This window comes from Tachysurus fulvidraco, chromosome 15, assembly GCF_022655615.1.
Source record: "Tachysurus fulvidraco isolate hzauxx_2018 chromosome 15, HZAU_PFXX_2.0, whole genome shotgun sequence".
NCBI classification, from domain to species: domain Eukaryota; kingdom Metazoa; phylum Chordata; class Actinopteri; order Siluriformes; family Bagridae; genus Tachysurus; species Tachysurus fulvidraco.
Window position 1 is genome coordinate 21,367,948 of NC_062532.1, and position 22,500 is coordinate 21,390,447.

The window sequence follows — 22,500 nt, forward strand, 5'->3', positions numbered from 1 at the left end:
AGACAGAGAGAGAGAGAGAGACAGAGATAGAGAGACAGACGGCGAGAGAGAGACAGACGGCAAGAGAGAGACAGACGGCAAGAGAGATAGGGCAAAAGAGAGCGAAAGAGATCGAGAGAGAGAGGGTGAGAGAGAGAGAGAGAGAGAGAGAGAGAGAGAGAGAGAGAGAGAGAGAGAGAGAGAGAGAGAGTGAGAGACAGCGAGAGAGACAGAGGGCGAGAAAGACGGCGAGAGAGACAGAGGGCGAGAGAGACGGCGAGAGAAAGATGACGAGAGAGACAGTGAGAGACAGAAGACCTACATAAAACTTTCCCAGGACACAGACACAAATATAAAAAACAAGAGTAGATTGTCACTCTGTGCTCATGTATGACGTCAGATTTAAAGTCTCACTTTACATCTACAGCTTTTACTGCTTTAATCATCAACCCAGAACATCAACACATCACTTCCTTCAGCGTCAATTCATTTTCCTTTCCTCCCAGTTTCCTTCCTTCCTTGCTTTCATTCTTACTTTTGTGTTTCCTCCCTTCCTTCCTAGTTTCTTTCCCTTCTTATTCCATTCCTTCCTTCCTTCCTACTTTTCCCATCCATCCCTCCATCCATCCATCCCACTGAGTGTTGTGAATATGGCAGGCATTGGAATAAAATCACTCGAATAAATCGTCCCTAGTTAAATTGTCAGTTGTACATACTTGATTACGGTATCTAATAGGTGTTGGCTGGACGTTGTGGGTGGGGCCTCTGATATCACCTGAGCCCTGTGTAACGTACCTTGAGAGCCCCGGCTGAGTCGGAGCGAGGAGCGCGTGAGGCGAGTGTTCTTCACCGCGTGAGTGTCAGTCTCTGAGCTGTCTGTGTGTTCGGCTGAGAAATCAGAATCCTCCGTGCCGTCCGAGCTGCTGCAGGCGACCCTCTGAAGAAAACACACACACACCAAGGGATGACAAAACAATCACTCGCAGCACCGTGCTACATCATCAGAGCGCGGGTCAAACACCGACGCTCTAATATACAGACATCTTCAAATTTCAAATAAACACAGAGACTAGAAAACGATTAAAATTTTATCTACAGCTCAGTTACACTTTAATTCAATGCTTGTATTTATTTAGTTTATAAACACCTGTTCTCTGCACAGATCTGAAGAAAAAAACCATCCTGGTTCCCAAGAAGCTTTACATACAGTTCAGTTTGCAAAAGTTTGTACCCCCCCTTATGGGTTCTAAATGGAAAATGAAAAACAAATTTAAAGGGAAAAAAAACAAGGAACGTGAAAGAAGACCTGCAAATTATTTGAATATTTACAGCACAATTATTACGCAAGAAAGATAAACAATCGTAAAGGTCTCGTCACTTCGTTCTGTTCTGTAGTAAACAGACACCTAGTCGGATTTAATCATCCAGTGATGAAAAGTTTCCACTTTATTTCTTCCCTTTACAGCATAAACGCGTCTTTTTTTTTAAACATTACACAACAAGTGCACAATTATACCTTCCCTTGTTAAACAAAACATATGTTATTAGATGGCTTCATTTGTAAACATTGAGCTAATCGGTCCATCACCAGTCCAGTTGTTTTCATTTAGCTTTAGCTACATTAGCTATTAGCTTCCTGGCCTGCAACAACTCACCTTTCGTCGAGGCATAACGGTGCACGAAGCTTATGTTTTCTGCCAAATATTACCCTTAAAACCAGAGTATTGCGACTCTAACACGTAACACCGCCACGACATTAATCTCTGTTATTTATTTTACTCAGAAACGTTATCTGCGTTGCTATGTCTAGGCTTTGCTACACGGCTTCCGGTTTGAAATGACAACATAAAAGTCGCGCGCTCGCGCCACACTGAGGAACTTCCGACACTTTTCAACGAGTCAGTTCAACTGATTCAGCTCAGGAACGTGAGTCGATTCGTTCGGCTCTTTGCCAGAAAAATCGGTCTTTGTCCGTCTACAGCTTGGAGTTTTCTACACACGCGTACTCTACTCACCGATGAACACGCTTTTCGATTCTGATCGTTAAATAATTCCCAGCAGAATCGCGTTTTACGGCTCTTCAGACGTGCGAGTCGGCTCCCAAATGTTCACCTAATAAAAGAGCCAGCTTCAGAGTCGGTTCCATCGCGAACTATATATTTCTACAAGACTTTTCTTGTGTCTGCGGCCCTTTCGGGAATTCGTCGGACAGCTGTACTTTGTGCAGCGTATTTTCATACACGGTCTATGTTTTTACATCGTAATACGTTGCTTAACGAGCTAACTAACACGCCACATGCAACAGCATAGCCAAAAAAATGCCCGGATGAGACGCCGGCATTTGATTCGTCCAGACGACCTTCATGTCGTTCTCAAGGGTATCCACAATACAACGAGACTTACATATATGTGTATTTTAAATATATATATATGTACATATATATATACATATATTTGTACAAATATGTCCGAGATCATTCTCACGAACGTGAGCCGATCAATAAATATAATTAATTATAAATTATTTGGAAAGCGATCAAATCCCTCTTTGATGACGTCACCGCCCGTACTGAGTCTGCGCACTAGCGGTCACGTCCCACTATAAAAGCGCAGGCCGCCGTATCGCGTGCTCTCTTTCAACCGGACCAGAGACGCGATGGTGAGATTTACAGCTGTTTCTAATCATATAATCCGAAATAAATCATCAAAATCCGCCCTTAGTTCGAGTTTGTTTTCACCTGAAACGCTTCTACTATCTTTATAGTAACGTTTTGTTTCTTTAATCGTGTCACTTACGTCGAATATTTAATGTGTCCTGAGGTAAAAATGGCGGATCTCCAGAAGCGTGTTGGCGGTTACATGAAGCCCCTCAGAGAGAAAAATAACTTATTATTCGACACGAAATGGTCATAAATGTCGTTTTATTAGTGTTTTTCATTTAATACATTAACATTCCTACAAAAAAGGTGTTTATTTATAATATACTAGTTTGGGCTTTGGCCTTAAAACCCTGTTTGGATGCATGTTGTGTTTACACACTTAAATACTAATGTTAAATGCATCAGTTTGACTTAATTATAGCAACTTGAACACTTAAGTTATGTTTAATTTACTCCTTAAATCACTTAAGTTGAGCTTGTTCGTGTTCTGCTAGCTGACTACAGCCATGTGCACTTTTTTTTTTTTTTTTTAATCTGAAGCTAAATTTTAGAAAAATAAAGGCACTTTGGTTCTATTCGTTTATTGGCATAGAAGTAAAATAGACTTAAATTAGGTTTGTAAAGTTTGTCGAGACAAACTTTGTTCGCTTTGATGAAGCAAGTATTCACAAAGGCTGGTGCTTTCTGGGGGCGAGTGGACAGAAAGCTAGGGTGCCAAAACTTTTGGCTGCAAGTGCAGGAAGTACTTGAAGTTCCCCACACTGGCTGAGTGTTTTGATGGCCATGTTGTGCAAATTTTTTTATAAACTTAAGTTGGTACAATGTGAGCTCATCGCTGCCTCCCCACCACCAACACCTCATCCTGTTAAGCTGGATTCGAGTGTTTAAACGATCGTCTTTCCTCTTTCAGTCTCACCGTAAGTTTTCGGCTCCCCGTCACGGCTCCCTGGGCTTCTTACCTCGCAAGAGGTGTCGCAGACACCGCGGTAAGGTGAAGAGCTTCCCCAAGGATGACGCCAGCAAACCCGTCCACCTCACCGCCTTCCTGGGCTACAAAGCAGGCATGACTCACATCGTCCGTGAGGTCGACAGACCTGGCTCAAGTGAGTACTTTTCTCTCCTACAGATTTATTTTATTTTTTTAAATACCAATTAGATGAACAAATGGCAGCAGTGATGAGACTATCGACGGGCGGACATATTTGGGCCCTGAGCCCTTGCTGAATGTCGAGTACTGAGTCCAGTCATTTAGTCACTTTAGACTTGAATGCTGTTCACGACATTTAGAATTAAAGTTTGTTTCTAATCTTACAGAGGTGAACAAAAAGGAGGTCGTCGAGGCGGTCACCATTGTCGAGACCCCTCCCATGATCATCGTAGGAATCGTGGGATACGTCGAGACTCCACGTGGTCTGCGTTCTTTCAAGACCGTCTTTGCTGAGCACATCAGTGATGAGTGCAGGCGCCGCTTTTACAAAAACTGGTGAGTTCTGTTCAATCACATGCCTTACACATCTGAACATGCCTGTGGTTTGTTCTTGTGCATGTTGGAGCTTTTGAAGCTAACATGGTGTCTGTGTCACAGCTCCGCTCAGGTGCCTTGTGCCCTGATGAGCTCCAGGCTCCTCTGGCCGGTGGAAAGAGCTCCTTAGAAACCGAGCCACGAGCCAAAATCCTCACACGAGCAGTCGATGCCCTGATACAGACGGGCTAACTGCTCTGCCCAGCCTCCTTCCACTGACCCTGTGGGGTTATGAAGGGACTGTGTGCCAATGTTGTGCTTCTGTTCTTGTGGCCTGCCTTCAGGTACAAGTCCAAGAAGAAGGCTTTCACCAAGTACAGCAAGAAGTGGCAGGATGAGGAGGGTAAGAAACAGCTGGAGAAGGACTTTGCCTCTATGAAGAAGTACTGCAAGGTCATTCGTGTTCTCACCCACACACAGGTGAGCACTGGGTGTTATTTAAAAAAAAGTCAAGCCATTAGCTGTGAATTCAGATGGAAAATCTCATCTCAAGGGGTACAAACTGATTGCCATCCTGCCCTAACTTGTTCTCCTGGTCTTTAGATGCGTCTGCTGCCCCTGAGGCAGAAAAAGTCCCACCTTATGGAGGTCCAGCTGAACGGTGGAACCATCTCAGAGAAGGTGGACTGGGCCCGGGAGAAGCTGGAGAAGGCCGTTCCCATTAACAACGTGTTCACTCAGGACGAGATGATCGACGTCATCGGTGTCACTAAGGGTCATGGCTACAAGGGTGAGTTTTACCCTCATTTCCCCCAGCGCGCAAATCCGACATGCCTTTTTGACTCGTCTGTGTGTAGTGATGAGAACATGGATCAAGCGTCAGGCATGGCGCCCGAAAGGCATGAGGAATGTTTCCATGCTGCCTTCCTTCTGACCGCACACGATATGAGATCTGTCTTGACAGCGATTTAAAGTTTTGTGTTCTGTATAAACTTTTTTTTTTTTTGGGTTCTAGGTGTGACGAGCCGTTGGCACACGAAGAAGCTGCCGCGTAAGACCCATCGTGGTCTGCGCAAGGTGGCATGTATTGGCGCTTGGCATCCTGCCCGTGTGGCCTTCAGTGTGGCACGTGCTGGTCAGAAGGGCTACCATCACCGCACAGAGATCAACAAGAAGGTGAACACCTTTTACTTCTACTCCTCTGCTACTATTCACAGTAACTAGCACGTGCTCAAGTTTTGTTTTTTTTTTCCCCTTTTTTTTTCTTCTAGATCTACAAGATTGGACAGGGCTATCACACTAAGGATGGCAAACTGATCAAGAACAACGCCTCCACCGATTACGATCTGTCCAACAAGAGCATCAACCCACTGGTGAGTGTCTTGTGCTCTAGATTGGATTTAACGTGTGCATTGAGGCCATTTGACCTCTTGTGCATCTTTGGGGATCTGTAATGAAATGCAGGAATTGAAGCAAATGCTAAACTCTTGTGTACCACTAGGGGAAGCTGATGTGTCATTAAAGTAGTAGTTCTGCAGTTGTATGTAGCGATGCAAGCTGGGTGTTTTTATGGGGATGTAATCTACAAAAGTTTGAATCTTTCTCTGTCCAGGGTGGATTTGTCCACTACGGTGAGGTGACAAATGACTTCCTGATGCTGAAGGGCTGTGTTGTTGGAACCAAGAAAAGGGTGTTGACCCTGCGCAAGTCCCTGCTGGTGCAGACGAGCCGTCGTGCTCAGGAGAGGATCGACCTTAAGTTCATCGACACCACGTCCAAATTTGGTCACGGACGTTTCCAGACCGTGGATGAAAAGAAGGCCTTCATGGTGAGTTTAACGTCTGTGTTCGTGCCGACCTGCCGCACTGTTCGTAACCTGTTTCAGTACCATTGTCTGAAATTTGGGTTCCATTCCAGTGCTATAGGAACGTTCGGTAAGGCAGGGGAGTACGGCTCGTCTGTGCATAACTCCCTGTTCACTCACTGACGACACTGACTCTATTAGGAAAATAGATGCTCTAACAGGACATTAAATGTGATTCAGCTTGTCTGTGTTCATGATTTAACCGGTTATTGTTCTCCTTCAGGGTCCGCTCAAGAAAGACCGCATTGCCAAGGAGGAGACGGCCTGAGCGCAGCGCTGCCCTGCTGTGTGTATGGCATGCAGTGCTGCAGAAATGTTTAATAAAATTTGGATGAAATCCTTGTCTTTTCCTTCCCCTTCTTTCTCCTTTGGTAACTTTTTTTTTTTTTTTTTTCCTACAAAAATTAAGATGTTAACAATAGATAAAAGCTGAGTTTTACCTACTGGTCAGAAGATATGAAGAACATGTGTGCTGTTTAAGGCACATGTGTGTGTGCTGTTGGTTAACAGCTGACTTAAAATCCTGTTTCTTTGGTAAAATAAAATCTTTAAATAAAGGATCTGGGGCTTGGGCCAATAAAAACCCTGAAAGGTGTAAAGTGGTGTTTATACTTTGGACAATAAATAGGTGATGTTAAGTAGGAGGTGAAACTTGCTCACTATGGTCCTCTGCCCACTGCTTTATATAATTATGCCTAATAAGGGATTAAATATTTTCTTAACCAAAGTCAAACTTAATGATAAAGATATAAAATAAATGCCGTTATGGTGTCAATTTAACCTGAAATGCAGCGGAGAAGCCTAGTTCTAGTCTGTTTAAAGTGTGGCACACTGGAGCAGGAATGTTGGTGGGAATTTGTTCTGTATGGACCTTTTTAGATACCCATATAAATGGACAGATTTTAAAAGGTTCCTATCTTGTAGATGAGGGTGCTGGGGATTTGAACTCGTCAAACTGGAGTTTAAACTGTACATGGTGCAGAGAAGACAGTCACCTCAATTGACCTTGGGAAGCTTGAAGGCAGGGATTTCATTCTGTCTTCTTTGTAAAAGGCCGGTGTGGCTGCAGGCGTTCGTTCCAACCAAGCAGTAGTCTCACCTGGTTCCACTTGTTTAATCAGTTCACCTTGGGCTCCTATCAAGTGGGATGGAAGCCTGGAGCTCTGAGGGAACTGAAGTTCAAACATTCCCTGGCTGGCACCAGTAATGAAGCCACAGCAGAGACTGAATCAAAGCTCTGAAAAGAACTGTAGCAGAGCAGCAATGTTCATGGTTCTGTCTTTATCTTTGCCATCGTGGTTCTTCTCATCTATCCCGAGCTTCTGACCTGGACCCCGTCCTCTTTACATGTGGTTTTACCTTCTGTCTTAACGACGTAGCCGTTTATATTCAAGGTCTGTAGACACCATGCCTGACCGCCTCCTTCACAGATTTTAATAGGTTTAGCGTTGAGCTTAGGGCGATGCCGAGGCCGTTACGAACCTTTTTACATGCCAGCCAGTGGCTCGCCTCAAGCAAATCAGATCTGCTGATTCACGCCATCAGTGATGTCAGACATGTCCCCTGTGTAACATTACCCCAATTCTGAGTCTGTTCTTTATCACAGAGTTTTGTGCTCAGTTCAGCTGTAGTGCTTCACATCAGGGTACGAACTCCTGATGTAATTCCGTAACGTGAGGAGACCCTTATTGTTAACGATCACACGGCCGAGCGTTTAGCAGAATAATTTTAGCTGCTCAAGAGTCAGTCATCAATTTCATAGTGGAGTGATGATAGTGGTAGTGGAGTGGTTGGCACTCCGTCCAGGGTGTATCCTGCCTCGATGCCCGATGACGCCTGAGATAGGTACAGGCTCCCCGTGACCCGAGAAGTTCGGATAAGTGCTAAAATGCTGCCAACACCGTAGAGCACATCTAGTGCAACCTTGCTGCTAATGTGGATTAATTTTAATTTAATTTAATAACATGTGTCCCAAAGTTTGAGATCACGAGAGATCAGTACATTGATTTCTAAATTGTTTTTAAATAAAGGTATTAGTTTTTGATTAGTCTCTGAATAAGCTGTTGACATAGAAATGATCACCTATTAACTAAAGTACCGTAAAGAAAGGACGCTACCTGGGAATCTTATATACATTCTGCTACAACTCAACTCATTCAGAAACATTTTACACGTACGTCCCTCTCTACTTTGACACGTTAGTGATCATCCACAGGAGCGATCACAGTTAAAGCCGGACAGTGGTTGTGATGCGCATCAGGCCTTGCGAACTCCCTGACTCAGCCTGAGCCGAGGCCCTTGGGTGCACGGTCGATAGCGCGTGCTGAACACGTGCTAATTAGCATTGTGCTCTCATAAGGTAACTCCGCAGGATGAGAGAGATGATTGTAAAGAGGCCTGGCGTAGGTTTTTTTTTTAAGTTGTCTACTCTTAGTTAAGTGTTTGAAATGCTCAGCACTTTTCTCTGCGATCGCTTCTCTTTTCCTCTGAATCCTTCCATCAGTGTAGTTTACAGCAGATCAGGTTTACATTCGCAGTGTGTAGGCGACGCTAAATAGTGAAAGCGTAACGGAGGAAACAATCGTGGTGTCTTTAATTAAAAGAATAAAAGTAGCTACAAATGGAGTGCAAACACAAAACAACGGGTCAATGCTTGGACTTAGAGATATTAATTATTATACAAAGAATATAAAAAAGTGAATCTGTTCACAGGGGTTTTCTCCAGGAAGCATGACTAGTCATCGAATGTTACCTTCACTGGAATATGACAGTGTTCATTACTCAGCGCTGTTAAATTCTCCCTGGCTGTTAAATTCGCCCTGGCCCCTGCTGAAATCTGATTGGCCCCTGATTGGCCCCCGTTCCATCAGTCATCGACGAGAAGAGCAACCGGAGAATTTTTCACAACGATCACAGATGCAATTCCACCCCCAAACAATTGGCGGCACTCGAACGTTCAAAAAAGGAATGACTGCCGAAATGTATTTGCACCGTACTGAAAAAAATTATTTTGTGTGCTTGAATGTACCCTGTACTTGGCCCCTGAATGTAACATGTGGCCCCTTAATGGCCCCTCTTACAGAAAAATCCTAGAACCCCCACTGCTGATTGGTCAGTGTTGATTCGTTTAGTTCTTTCTGACAGCACAAGAGTCCCCAGTATCAGTGCATTATAACAGCCGTAACTCTTTTATTAACGTAAACAAATAGAATAAATGAAATGACTTGTTTCTCGATCGTCGGACGTCATAAAATGTAAGCAGAAACGAATAAAGGTACATGTCCTTTATTCTTTAATATAAAAATACTAGGAATAAAAAGATATAACTCTTGTTTCATCACTGCAACTCTCACTGTTGTTTTTTTTCTTTAACTGATAAAAGGAATAGAGCCATCTTGTTGGTTTTCTTTTTATGATTATGACGCAACCCTTGGGGAAGAATTCAGTTAATTAGGCCTCTTTGTCCTCTGCTTCCTTTAGTTAGCGTTTTCTATTGTAGCCGCATAAGAAGAACCTTAAACTGGACCCGTTTCCTCTTGGCTTCACATGTGCGTATACGGTAGGTCATGTGTTCAGAATATTATTCATTCATTCATCTTCTACCGCTTATCCGAACTTCTCGGGTCACGGGGAGCCTGTGCCTATCTCAGGCGTCATCGGGCATCGAGGCAGGATACACCCTGGACGGAGTGCCAACCCATCACAGGACACACACACACTCTCATTCACTCACACACACACACACTACGGACAATTTTCCAGAGATGCCAATCAACCTACCATGCATGTCTTTGGACCGGGGGAGGAAACCGGAGTACCCGGAGGAAACCCCCGAGGCACGGGGAGAACATGCAAACTCCACACACACAAGGCAGAGGCGGGAATCGAACCCCCGACCCTGGAGGTGTGAGGAGAACGTGCTAACCACTAGGCCACCACGCCCCCACGTTCAGAATATTAATAAGGATTTATTAATCAAGGAAAATTGGAATTGTGCATTAATGCTAATAATTTTGCATCAATCCCTAATCTTTTGGCAATTCAAGAGTTTTCGTTAAAAAAACAAAGTTTCCGTCTGTTTGTTTACTTGTTAACCTGGAACCTGAGCTCAGCCTCCATGTTGCATTGTTGCACAGATATGAATAAATGAGAACCAGATGAAGCGGTGGACCGGTGCGTGGCGCCGTAACGGATTTGGAGCTTGTTCCCATGGACACGCTTTCCTTAAATCCGGCAGCTTTAGCAGTAAGGATCAGTGGCTTCTCCTTCTCATCGTTAGAGGGCATGAATAACAGCACAGAGACCAACCGAGGATCCTGGGAACTCATTATCCGTGACTCTCATTTTATTTATTTCTTTTAGCATGGTAGACTCCGGACCGTTCTATCAAATAAAGATACATACACACAGTTTTTCACCTTTTTATCATGAAAGATGTTCGAAGTGTCAATGCATGATGGTTTCTATGGTAACAGATTAAAAAAGTCTGAGATGGTTGATTACAGTGAAGTTCTTCATGTATGGAAGGAATCTCCAGTGTCAGTTTTGGACACCTTCAGAACAGAGGAGCTTCTTGTTCTTGTTCTTTGTCATCTTTGTGGATTCTCTGTAACACAATAGGCTGTGTTTTAAACCCAACATGCCGGTGAGTGAGTGCAACTGTGTGTAGATGCTGTGACATAAGCGAGAACAGGACTGAAAAACCAAGCGGCGAGTTTAACAACAAAAGACTTCAGCATGTGCTGTCGTAAGAAGAAAAGAAGCTCCAGACCTCATCACATGATTCTACTTATTACAATAAAGGGACGTGGCCTTGGATTTTTAAACTGTCAATCTTTCAATGCTAAGCTATAACCTTACCTGTTAGCCCCCTAGCTGCACACCAAGTGTGTTTCACATGATGTCCTGGTTCTCTGAGGTGACTGTAGATGACCTCGACATGCTCGGTGTGTGTGTGTGTGTGCATGTGTGTGTGTGTGTGTGTGTGTGTGTGTGTGTGTGTGTGTGTGTGTGTGTGTGTGTGTGTGTGTGTGTGTGTGTGTGTGTGTGTGGAGGGAAAAAAAGCCAAGCTGTGTGTGATGTGCTCTTATGTAATCTGTAAACACACACACACACACACACACACACACACACACACACACACACACACACACACACACACACACACACACACACACACACACACACAATGCTGCTGCTGCTGCTGTGGAAGCGAGGCTTTAGTATTCCAGGCAGAAGGGGACATGCTGTTCAAAACACACACACACACACACACACACACACCCCCTCTGTCTCTCTCGGTGCTGCAGTGAGGAACACAGGTTATGTTTGATCACTACAGTAGAAGTGAAAGTAAGAGACGGTGTAGTAGCCGTGCCGACATCATGTTTAGAAAAGAAGAGCTGGGGAAACATTTACGTCCTGTAGTATTAGCTTTTTGGTGTGACAATTACTTATTTAGTACCTTATTTTACATACTGCAACACTAACACTAGTTTGATTAAGCTAACTGCTAGCTAACTAACAGGAAGCTAATGCCAGGAGCTCTGCAGCTAATGTACGCAACTGTTTAGGTTGTGTATATCTAGTTAATACACTGATAGCCTCCTATTGAATGTGTAATAATTTAACACTTCATTTTAGACTGATAGAAGCCAACTAAGGAGTCAGCTAGCTACTTTACTACTGGGTCAGCTAGCGAGTTTACTACAGAATCAGCTAGCTAGTTCACTACAAGGTTAGCTAGCTAGTTGACTAAAGAGTCAGCTAGCGAGTTTACTACAGAATCAGCTAGCTAGTTCATTACAAGGTTAGCTAGCGAGTTTACTACAGAATCAGCTAGTTAGTTGACTACAGAGTCAGCTAGCTAGTTTACTAATGGTTCAGCTAGCAAGTTCACTACAGAGTCAGCTAGCGAGTTTACTACAGAATCAGCTAGCTAGTTCATTACAAGGTTAGCTAGCGAGTTCACTACAAGGTCAGCTAGCTAGTTTACTAATGGTTCAGCTAGCAAGTTCACTACAGAGTCAGCTAGCGAGTTTACTACAGAATCAGCTAGCTAGTTCACTACAAGGTTAGCTAGCTAGTTTACTACAGAGACAGCTAGCTAGTTTACTACAGAGTCAGCTAGCTAGTTTACTAATGGTTCAGCTAGCAAGTTTACTAGAGAGTCAGCTAGCTAGTTTACTACAGAATTAGCTAGCTAGTTCACTACCATGTCAGCTAGCTAGTTTACTACAGAATTAGCTAGCTAGTTCACTACCAGGTCAACTAGCTAGTTTACTACAGAATTAGCTAGCTAGTTCACTACCAGGTCAACTAGCTAGTTTACTACTGGGTCAGCAAGCTAGTTTACTACATAGTCAACTAGCTAGTTTACTATCAGGTCAACAAGCTATTTTACGACAGATTCGGCTACCTAGTTTACTACCAGGTCAGCTAGCTAGTTTACTACCAGGTCAGCTAGCTAGTTTACTACAGAGTCAGCTTACTTGTTTACTTCCAAGTCAGCTAGCTAGTTTACTACAAGGTCAGCTAGCTAGTTTACTACAAGGTCAGCTAGCTAGTTTACTACTGGATCAGCTAGCTACTTTACTACTGGGTCAGCTAGCTACTTTACTACTGGGTCAGCTAGCTACTTTACTACTGGATCAGCTAGCTACTTTACTACTGGGTCAGCTAGCTACTTTACTACTGGGTCAGCTAGCTACTTTACTACTGGATCAGCTAGCTACTTTACTACTGGGTCAGCTAGCTACTTTACTATTGGGTCAGCTAGCTACTTTACTACTGGGTCAGCTAGCTAGTTTACTACAGAATCAGCTAGCTAGTTTACTAATAGTTCAGCTAGCAAGTTTACTACTGGGTCAGCTAGCTAGTTTACTACAGAATCAGCTAGCTAGTTTACTACCAGGGAAGTTAGCTAGTTTACTACTGGGTCAGCTAGCTACTTTACTAAAGAATCAGCTAGTTAGGTTAAGTCAGTTAGCTAGTTTACTACAGAATAAGCTAGCTAGTTCACTAGTGTCAAATTTATTCAATAGAGTCAAATTTATTCGTAAATCTTTCACAAGAAATTCAGAAATTATGATAAACGTTTGTACCACTTGTTTGTGGAACTGTTGGTATAACAAAGCTCAGTATTTTGACTCTACATTCGGCTTTGAGTTTGTTGATTTGTTGAATCGTTGATTTCATTCTAAATCAAAGATTTATTAAAACCACACACCAACGTAAGTAACATTTTCTGAATTCAGAAAGCCGCTTTAGATCAAAGGACAAAAATAATGGCGCCCTATAAAGCATCAACGTCGAAGTGTGTCGCTGACATGCAGCGTTACTGGATTCACACACTAGAACACAAAGTTTCACTGGTTCAGCTCTGTACTTTGTGGGCATGGATAACTGTATATCAGTGTTTAGTCATTCTTGGGTGGGGGATTAGTGTGTATCAACATACATGTGAGAATGAAGAATATCATTGACATTTCTGCTAATCTTGACGAACAATATTTGTCAAGATTCGCAGAAAAGCGTATTTAAACTATGTATATTAAAGAAAAACACCAAAATAAAAAAAAAACACACACAAATGTTCCGGAAATTTCCACTAGCTTTTTTTTTTTTTCCTGGAAATCTCTCCAACCGCATGGTTCTTATTTTTATCTGTCTGAAAGCTAAAGGGAGTAACGGAGGTTTTTTGATAGATCTCCGGTAATAGATTAAAAGCATGCCGGCTGTCATAATGCAAATGAAAGACGTGGAAAAATCACTTGGCTGTTGAAAAAAGGGAATTGAAACGTTAGCGGCTCTCATTTCAACACCCGGGCCGCGTCTCGAACCACGGTGAGTAATTTAAAGTGAAACGCCAGACATTAATCAGTCAGTAATCTTGATCAAGGGAGAACGAGTGGCTATTACCTGATGATTGATTTCCTCTCTTTAAATTGTGTCGCTTTTTTAATGGTTTTATTGTAATGAGGCATTAAAGGAAGAGAGAGAGAGAGAGAGAGAGAGAGAGAGAGAGAGAGAGAGAGAACAACGTGTCTTTAAAATGACACAATAAAGAAAAAAAGACTTGCCGATAGAAGGATAGAAACGAGCAGATGAGTAAAGCGAGACAGACGAGTTACTCCTTCGGGAGAACTACACTCGAATCTGGGAAAAGGTCAAAGGTCATGGACAGGTGAGAAAAACACACAGAACACACAGAGTCGTCGTTCCCCCTGGGGTTCGTCTTTTTATTCGTCAGAACTTGATGCATCCAAGTTGAGGATCTTTCTGTTTTTCTATATTTTGGCACCTTTTAGAGTTCGTTTGAAACAACACATCGAAATTATCAGAAAGAGAGAAGAAGAAGAAGAAGAAGAAGAAGAAGAAGGGAAAAAAACCAACATGGCTAAGGCTGGGTGAATTTTCCAAATGAAATCTGTACATTTACATAGAAAGAGTCAACGACGGCGACGACAACAAAAAAAACAAAGGAACGGAAATAAGATATATAATGAAAAAGCAGTGAAAAGTTTGTTGTAGGTTGATTTGTTACCATAGCTAAAGATCATGAGTCGGATTAAAAAAAAAAAAAAAAAAAAAAGAAGAGAAAAGGAAAATAAAAGAAGTACACATTAATTTTTTTAGCATTGCTTTTCTCCCGTTATAATTATTGTTATCCTTTAAAACGTCTCAAGAGCAGATTTTCTGTAAATTTATAGCATGCATTTAATTTCTGTATTTATTCATGAGTTACTTAGCTTCATGTCTTTCTTCGTTCGTTTCGTCGCTCGCTTATTTTTTTTTTTCATCCGTTCGTTTGTTTCCGCAACGATCGAGCGTTCGGCATCCTCGTCTTTTTTCTCGCCCTCTCCTCCTTGCTTTTTTTTTTCCATCCTCTGTCATGGCAGTGGATCCTGGAGTCCATCCGGTTGACCTCTGACCTTTCTTCTTCAGCGTCTGCCTGTAGCTCGGTTCAGCTCTGGCTGAAGGCGGGAGGAGGAATAAAAAAAAGAGAAAGCGGACAGGGACGAAGCGAAAAGTGAGAAGGTTCGGTTTTTAAAAGAATAGATTTTTCATCGTCAAAGTCAAAAGTGTCCCTTTGTTCCAGCAGCGTCGTGGTGGAAAATCTTGGCGTTTTTTTTTAACCTTTCTTTCTTTCTTTCTTTCTTTCTTTCTTTCTTTCTTTCTTTCTTTCTTTCTTTCGCTCTTACTTTCTGTTCACGTCGCTCGGTTTCTCATCACTCGTCGGTTTTGCACTTTGTTTCTCGTTTCTTGTCCTTTTTTTTGTTACTTTTTTTTGCACTTCAGGAAAGTCTTTAAATAAATTATAAAATTAATACATTATACATGTATATAATGTATCGCTTTGTTTGCAGTCTGGGCTTTTCCTTACTGAAATCCCTTCTGCCGTGTTTCACAGTTTTTATGTAAGAAAAAAATTAAAAAGAAAAAAAGCAAACAAAATCACAAATGATCAAATGAAGACGCAAAATAAAATACAAGCTTATCTTTAACCCTAGGCCTTGTTTCAATACCACAATTTAACACGCCCTTATCGCCTTTTTCTCTGTCGAATTCTGGCTTCGTCTTGTGCGCTAGTACAATATTTTATTAGCTGAAAGTGCCGAGCGTTAGATGAGAGATCATCAGGAGCGTTAGCATCACCCCAGAAACATGGTGATTTCCAGTGTTAAAAAAAATAAAAATTACCATCTGAAATATGACTCCAAATTGTACAGCTAACCAAACTGTGTTGCTGTTTTGCTAGCAAATTAGTAAGACATTCTGACGCATAAGTCAAAAAAAAAAAAAAAATACAAAAAAATAAAAAAAAGGATCGTCATGGAGATTGTTTCAGTGCCAAGGTCAGATGTTTTCCTCAAGTGACCGCTCTGTTCAGGGAACGTCGGCAAGGGCGTGTTAGGGATGGTAGTAAAAAACCAGGGCCAAAAAACGTGTCCACACACACACAAACACACGAGCTGGTTTTATCTAATATAAAAATGGTGGGAAAAACAAAAAAAACAAAAACCTAAATCATGCAAACGTGACAGACTGAGGAATAGAAGAGGAACTGCGCCCAGTTCTTCCTAATCATAAGAACTCACGGTACGTTAAATGTTAGAGCTCTGATTTTTTTTCCACCCGTGGTGGTGTTTGTTTCTGAGGCGATGGCGTTCCTCATACCGGCGTCGTGCGTCGGTTTGCGGAGTTACCCGAGTCCTTCGGGTCCTTCTGGATGCAGTTGTGGACCTGGAGGAAGTCCCTGTCGGAGTTGTAGGTGGCCGTGGGTGTGCCATGACCCCCCTTGAGCGCGTACATGGAGATCTCGGTGGAGGGCAGGGTGCCGAAACCTTTCAGCCCCACTGGAGAGGCTTCACGTGACTGTGAGTGCTCTGTGGAGCGTGATGAGGAGCGTGACTGCGAATTGGAGCGTGAGCGGCGTCGGTAGCGGTAACGGTAGCTGGGGATTCGGGTAATGGCTGAACCGTGCAGGTAATCGGCGGCCCTCACACCTGACCTCAGCTCCCGGTGCCGGTCGATGAACATGTGCACGGCTAAGACTCCGACCATCTCGGCCATGATGAAGGAAAGAGCGCCGAAATAGAAGCTCCAGCCGTACGAGTAGCTGTTCTTCTTCGAGTCGCTCTTGGTGGGATCACCTGCGTTCGCCGATATGTACACGATCATGCCGATGATGTTACTGAGACCTGACAGAGACACAACATCACACACACCACTTAGCACAACACCTAGCATGTTTCCCTGATTTCCCTGACGGATTAAAACAAGCTAGTAGGAACCTCACATCCCAGAATGCTCTCATTTTTTTTCTTTATAATTAAATCATATACGATACAGCTTTTCCCTTGTAAAAGATTTTTCAAACGTCTGTAACATACTTTTGTGGTACGGCTAAACTTGTTAATGAAAATAGCTAGCAAGAGTGGTGAGTTCTGCTAATATACTAATGCTATGCTAGAGAGAACACGCTAAGCACAAGCTTTTAATCCTTCATTTTAAATTAGTCTGTGCACCTAAAACTAAAAGCTGCCAGAGAGAGTCTAGCTTTATGCTAATCGGATTAGCTGCTAGCTTTCGTTCACCGTGGGCCATGCTAGCAATTTTTGAGAGGAATATTCCTCTGAGTTAAACGAGTGTGAAAAAAAATCACGTCATAAATATGACAGGAACGATTTGTTTATGTATGTGTGTGTGTGTGTGTGTGTGTGTGTGTGTGTGTGTGTGTGTAGGCTACAGGGTGTTAGCTTCGCATAGGTATAAAACTAGCCTTTTGTCTCATTTGGGGTGATGTGAGGTAACTGTGACCTGCACAAAGCTTTGCGTTCTGTCACACACCTGTCTGCGATGGAGTCAAAGTGAAATGATAGATCATTGGGAAAGTGTGTCAGGGACATCGTATTTTTAGAGTGTGAATCCCAAACGGCCTCTTTTTTAGCCTAGCAACAGGATCCGAGGCAGGAAAAGAGAGTGAGCTGAATATTCTTGCTTCTCTGTGTGTACAGTATCAGTATCTTTTTATGATTATTAACATCATTTCTTTTTTTTTGTTGTTGTCGTGGACGTAGTGTAAAAGTTACAATAACACGTAGTACGGGGTGGTGGGGTGGTGGTGCTGGGGGTGGGGGTTTGTGCGGTAGCGATGTTCCGTATTATTCCACAATACGGACGTAGTCTGTAATCTGTCATCCGATTAGCTCTGTGGTGTAGATCCGTTTTCTGAAAGTTTATACGAACACATTGGCTCTCGTAGGTTCTTGTTTCCATAGCGACCGCTCTTTCGCGGCGACCGCTCGACCGCTCTTACGGCGGACGAGCCGCACGATCAAAATCTAATCATGAATTCATTAAAAACACGAAGGAGTGAGAAACGCGTCTCATGTTCGATGTGCCGGAGATTTCCGGTGTGAAGGAGACGATGGTGTGACGTTTTGTACGACTGCTGCGACGTAAACGACTTCAGGAAGTAATCACGTCATCACATCCTGCCCCGGGGTTGATTATTTCCCTCTCACAGCACAACATGCAGCTTTCTGACTGGCTGTTATTTTTGTTTCTCAGTTTCTAAGCATGTCTCGAATATCGGGTCAGCTCCAAATTATTGGCACCCTCCTAAAGCAAAACGTCGTACAATCGATTTGATTTCTGATTTCATCTAAATGCTCAAACCCACCTGCTTTCTCCCCACAACCACCTTGTACCTTGTTCTTGGAACCCCCCACCACCACCACGCACACACACACACAATTGAGACTACAGTTGTAATCTTGTAATCTCTGTAAAAAGCGAGTTTTATTCAATTTATTAAATTTCGCACTGTGTCCCGTTACCTGCCGAGACGAAGAGGATCCCGGCACTGAGGATGATGTTGTGTCGGGACTTGTAGAACTCGCTGGCAGCTATACACAGGCCTCCCATGAAGAGCAGGATAACGCTGAGGATGGGGAAGATGCTGGATGCTCTCACAGCACCTACAGAGCGAGACAGAGAGAGATGATCAATCACGCTGATAACGCCCGAACATCTTGTCACAGGATGGCAGGAGAGCCGAGAGAGAGAGAGAGAGAGAGAGAGAGAGAGAGAATGAGAAAAAAATGACCATGTTTTACAAATTCATCATCTGCTGCTCTGTTTTCTTCCCAGCACAAGGCAATATAATAAACATCTATTGTGTGTAAGAAGCATCCTGATTCTGTGTTATCTCTAACAAGCAGCTCGAGTGTTCGGAACACCATACCACGCTTAGATTAGACTCTACAGTGACAGCTCTGTAACCAGACCTGAAAATATCTGATCCGTTGCTGTATATCAGGATCTCCAGCAGTTTTGTACATGCTAGCGATAATGTCCTGTGGAAATATGTGCCATACCAACTGATGTGCTAGTGTGTGGCTGTATCTCGATCGCTTCCAGCTGCTTCTCCTACACGTCTCAGGCTCCTTACAGGGAAAACCAAATGAGCTTTCACTCAAAATGATAAAAGACATTTTAATTCTCCACAGTTTTCTCTCTCTCTCTCTCTCTCTCTCTCTCTCTCTCTCTCTCTCATCTCAAACTGCTTTTACTTTTCCAGCTCAGGGAACCAGTGAAGCATCCTGTGAGGTGCGAGTCTTACTGTGTGTCTCACATCACTGAGACGTTCTGTCTGTTCAGGCCAACTTTGCTGATAGGAATTTATATTGTGTCTTGAACTGATCCAAATTTTCTGACAACCCTATAACCCTATACCGGCATCTATCCTAGCCCCTAACCCCTAACTCATAAACCTTAATGCCTAACCTATAACCCCTAACTCCTAACCCTTAACTACTAATCCCTATCTCCTAACTAACCCTTAACTTTAAACCCTAACTCCTAAAGCCTAACCCCTACCTCCTAACCCTTATCCCCTAACTCCTAAACCCTATCTCCTAACCCCTAACCTATAATCTCTAACCCTTAACTTCAAATGCTAACTCCTAAAGCCTAACCCCTACCCCCTAACTCCTAAACCTTAACTCAGAATCCCTAACTTCTAACCCCTATCCCCTAACTCCTAATCCCTATCCCCTAACTCCTAATCCCTATCTCCTAACCCCTAACCTATAATCTCTAACCCTTAACTTTAAACCCTAACTCCTAAAGCCTAACCCCTACCCCTTAGCTCCTAATCCCTAACTCCTAATCCCTATCTCCTAACCCCTAACCTATAATCTCTAAGCCTTAACTTCAAACGCTAACTCTTAAAGCCTACCCCCTACCCCCTAAATCCTAAACCTTAACTCAGAAACCCTATCTCTTAACCCCTAACCCCTAATCCCTAATGCCCAACTCCTAATCCCTAACCACTTACCCTTAATCCCTAACTCCTAACCCCTAACCACTTACCCTTAATCCCTAACTCCTAACCCCTAACCCACTAGATCCTTTGGTTATCTGAAATTCCTCTCCTATATGAGCAGTTGGATCAGGTCTGATGTCTGGTATTGCAGTACTTTAATTTAAAAGCAGTCATTCATGAGGCTTTTGGGGATTTGACCATTTGACTGACTTCCTATTGTGTTGCTAACGGCATCTCAGTTATGATGCTGAAACTATGAAGCCGCAGGACATCGACTTCAGGGGGAATTCTAAAGGAATTCAGAAACATTAAGAATTGCATATAAGGTCCCCGGTTCGATCTTGACCTCGGTTATCGTCTGTGTGGAGTTTCACATGTTCTCTAAAGGCTCATCATCAAGGTTCTCTAGGTGCGAGTTTATTGTTTCCTGCATCCTGTTCTGCATTAACCTGGAGACAGTGATGGTATAGTCAGTCACTGCACATTACATATCAGAGGTCACACAAACTCTGTGCCATTTACCACACACACACACACACACACACACACACACACACAAATGCCATAAAAGCACAACAGGACACGGAGCAGGAGACAGGACAGGCTCAGCGAGAAAAGACAAACAATAACCCACTTTTATTTATCGACAGTACAAGGGGGTATGGGTGAAAGGTGCCAAAACTTTTGGAGATCTCCTGAGAGATGGGATTACTGGAGACTGGATGTGGTATCAGATCTCTTTCTGGGTCTCACTGCACCACTGTGCTGCCCTCATTACACTTTAACGCTAATAAAAATATGTGACAGGAAGATAAGACAGTAGCTCGCTGGTCATGTGACCAAACACACATGAACGCACGCGCTCACGTGAACATGATGCACTAGTCCTTCTGCATAGAGACATCACTTGCAGCAAAATGTCCTTTTACTCTTTAAAATCTCCAAACATTGCCTCTGGATGCTGGCACACACACACACACACACACACACACACACACACACACACACACACACACACACACACACACGCTCAGTCTCGCCTCCTGTATACCTGAGTGAGCTGCTCACCTAATGAAATTCACACACCTGAGACCTAGCCTGCCCCCCCCCCCCCCGTCTCTCTCTCTTTTAGCTAAAAAAAAAGAGGGGGGTGCAGACGTGAGTTTGGCACCAGTCTTCCCGAGCCAGTCTGAGGACTAAGGCAGAGTTTAGAAAGTCAGGAGTGATAAATGAGACTCAGGGGTGCTGTTAGAGTGACAGGATAAAAACGAAAGGAGAACGAGACGTGCAGTGAAAGAAGGAGAAGAAAACAAAACGGAAAGAGGAGCGTCTCGACATGTTCCTCCGGAGCAAAGCCTTTTCCATTACACAGGTCCTGCGACTCTTAGCCGAGGCTAACGCTGATGCTAACAAGACATCTTTCCCTTGTTCTTTACTAATAACTGATAAATATGGAGGGGAGCTGAAGTCTTTTTTTCCCTATCGACAGATTAGAGAGAAAGACAGAAAGAGGGATGATCCTTATGTAGGATTTGAGGCCTGTGATTAGCAGCTAGGTCACAGATTTGATTTGGGTCAAGGTCATTTGTTGTTAGCACAGACCCTCAGGGGAAACCAGTGAAGCAGCAGAGACGCATTTTACCACATTTACGTTTTTTTCCTTTCCCTTTTCTTAAGGATACAGCAGATCCCTGTGACACGAATCACTCGCTTACACAAGACCACTGTTAAATAGTTCTGTGTACAATTAACCATGATCAATTCATAAACGAGGGGGGCACGGTGGCTTAGCGGTTAGCACGTTCGCCTCACACCTCCAGGGTTGGGGGTTCGATTCCCGCCTCCGCCTTGTGTGTGTGGAGTTTGCGTGTTCTCCCCGTGCCTCGGGGGTTTCCTCCGGGTACTCCGGTTTCCTCCCCCGGTCCAAAGACATGCATGGTAGGTTGATTGGCATCTCTGTAAAATTGTCCGTAGTATGTGAGTGTGTGAGTGAATGAGAGTGTGTGTGTGTGTGTGTGTGTGCCCTGTGATGGGTTGGCACTCCGTCCAGCGTGTATCCTGCCTCGATGCCCGATGACTCCAGAGATAGGCACAGGCTCCCCGTGACCCGAGAAGTTCGGATAAGCGGTAGAAAATGAATGAATGAATGAATGAATGAATTCATAAACGTTCAAAGTGATTTGAATATGTAGCTAGCTGATGCTAACGCTAATCTTTTGATGCTAACTTTACACCAAACATTAATATCGTTAATTTCCTCGTCCTTCATTTAACCTCGTATACATTACATTTGATTCTGTAGTTTGTGTTTAGGTTTCTGGCTAGCTGTTAAATGGTAGTCTGTAGACTAGATTCTTGTTTATTACAGTATTTTTCACGTGTTATGAACAGAAGTCAAAGCGATAGGATGACTACAATTTCCCAAAGCTACTTCTTTTTTCCCTCTTTCTCTCTTGAAGTAAAAAGGAAATGATCAAAGATGTGAACTTTGACTTACATCTTCGCCCCTGACTGTTACAATGTGCTGGCACTGGAGACTCCTTTCCATAAATTTGACATATAAATGTAAAGAAATCAGCAATTACATGTGTGTTTAATCCATTTATGTAAGTGCAATTGAGGATGCTCCATGTTTTCTCACCCACACAATTTTATTGATAGAGCATCGTCGTTTAGCTCTGCTCTGGTTTCTCCACAACAG

At 43.2% G+C, this 22,500-nt stretch overlaps 3 protein-coding genes and 2 non-coding genes across 12 annotated transcripts in view; 3 read left to right on the forward strand and 2 right to left on the reverse strand.

Moving 5' to 3' along the window:
* The window catches only part of kat7a (K(lysine) acetyltransferase 7a), an 11,854-nt gene extending 9,901 nt beyond the window's left edge, over nt 1-1,953 (reverse strand). For 5 of the 8 annotated variants that reach the window (XM_027135553.2, XM_047800547.1, XM_027135544.2 and 2 more), the window contains exons 1-2: nt 1,635-1,952; nt 775-916 (exon numbers count right to left, since the gene is read on the reverse strand). In XM_027135553.2, the coding sequence (XP_026991354.1) occupies nt 775-916; nt 1,635-1,649 (157 nt within the window). In that variant the 5' untranslated portion in view covers nt 1,650-1,952. Of the gene's footprint in view, nt 1-774; nt 917-1,634 lie in introns of all 8 variants that reach the window. The other 3 variants (XM_047800544.1, XM_047800546.1, XM_047800541.1) reach the window with 3 other exon arrangements.
* Nucleotides 1,954-2,498: 545 nt separating this feature from the next.
* Nucleotides 2,499-6,302, forward strand: rpl3 (ribosomal protein L3). The gene is made up of 9 exons (XM_027135565.2): nt 2,499-2,638; nt 3,550-3,742; nt 3,954-4,122; nt 4,446-4,581; nt 4,705-4,891; nt 5,117-5,277; nt 5,373-5,474; nt 5,714-5,929; nt 6,189-6,302. The coding sequence occupies exons 1-9, from the start codon at nt 2,636-2,638 to the stop codon at nt 6,231-6,233; spliced, it is 1,212 nt and encodes a 403-aa protein (XP_026991366.1). The 5' UTR covers nt 2,499-2,635; the 3' UTR covers nt 6,234-6,302.
* On the forward strand, nt 4,950-5,042 carry LOC113636168. The gene has a single exon (XR_003438982.1). It is a non-coding gene; the product is annotated as a small nucleolar RNA U83B (small nucleolar RNA).
* LOC113636165 lies at nt 5,962-6,096 on the forward strand. The gene has a single exon (XR_003438981.1). It is a non-coding gene; the product is annotated as a small nucleolar RNA SNORA54 (small nucleolar RNA).
* Nucleotides 6,303-14,160: 7,858 nt separating the features above from the next.
* LOC113636068 (voltage-dependent calcium channel gamma-2 subunit-like) overlaps nt 14,161-22,500 on the reverse strand; it is a 72,314-nt gene continuing 63,974 nt past the window's right edge. Inside the window, exons 3-4 of the mRNA XM_027135961.2 lie at nt 18,310-18,450; nt 14,161-16,668 (exon numbers count right to left, since the gene is read on the reverse strand). Coding sequence (XP_026991762.1) covers nt 16,139-16,668; nt 18,310-18,450 — 671 coding nt within the window. The 3' untranslated portion in view covers nt 14,161-16,138. The remainder of the gene's footprint in view (nt 16,669-18,309; nt 18,451-22,500) is intronic.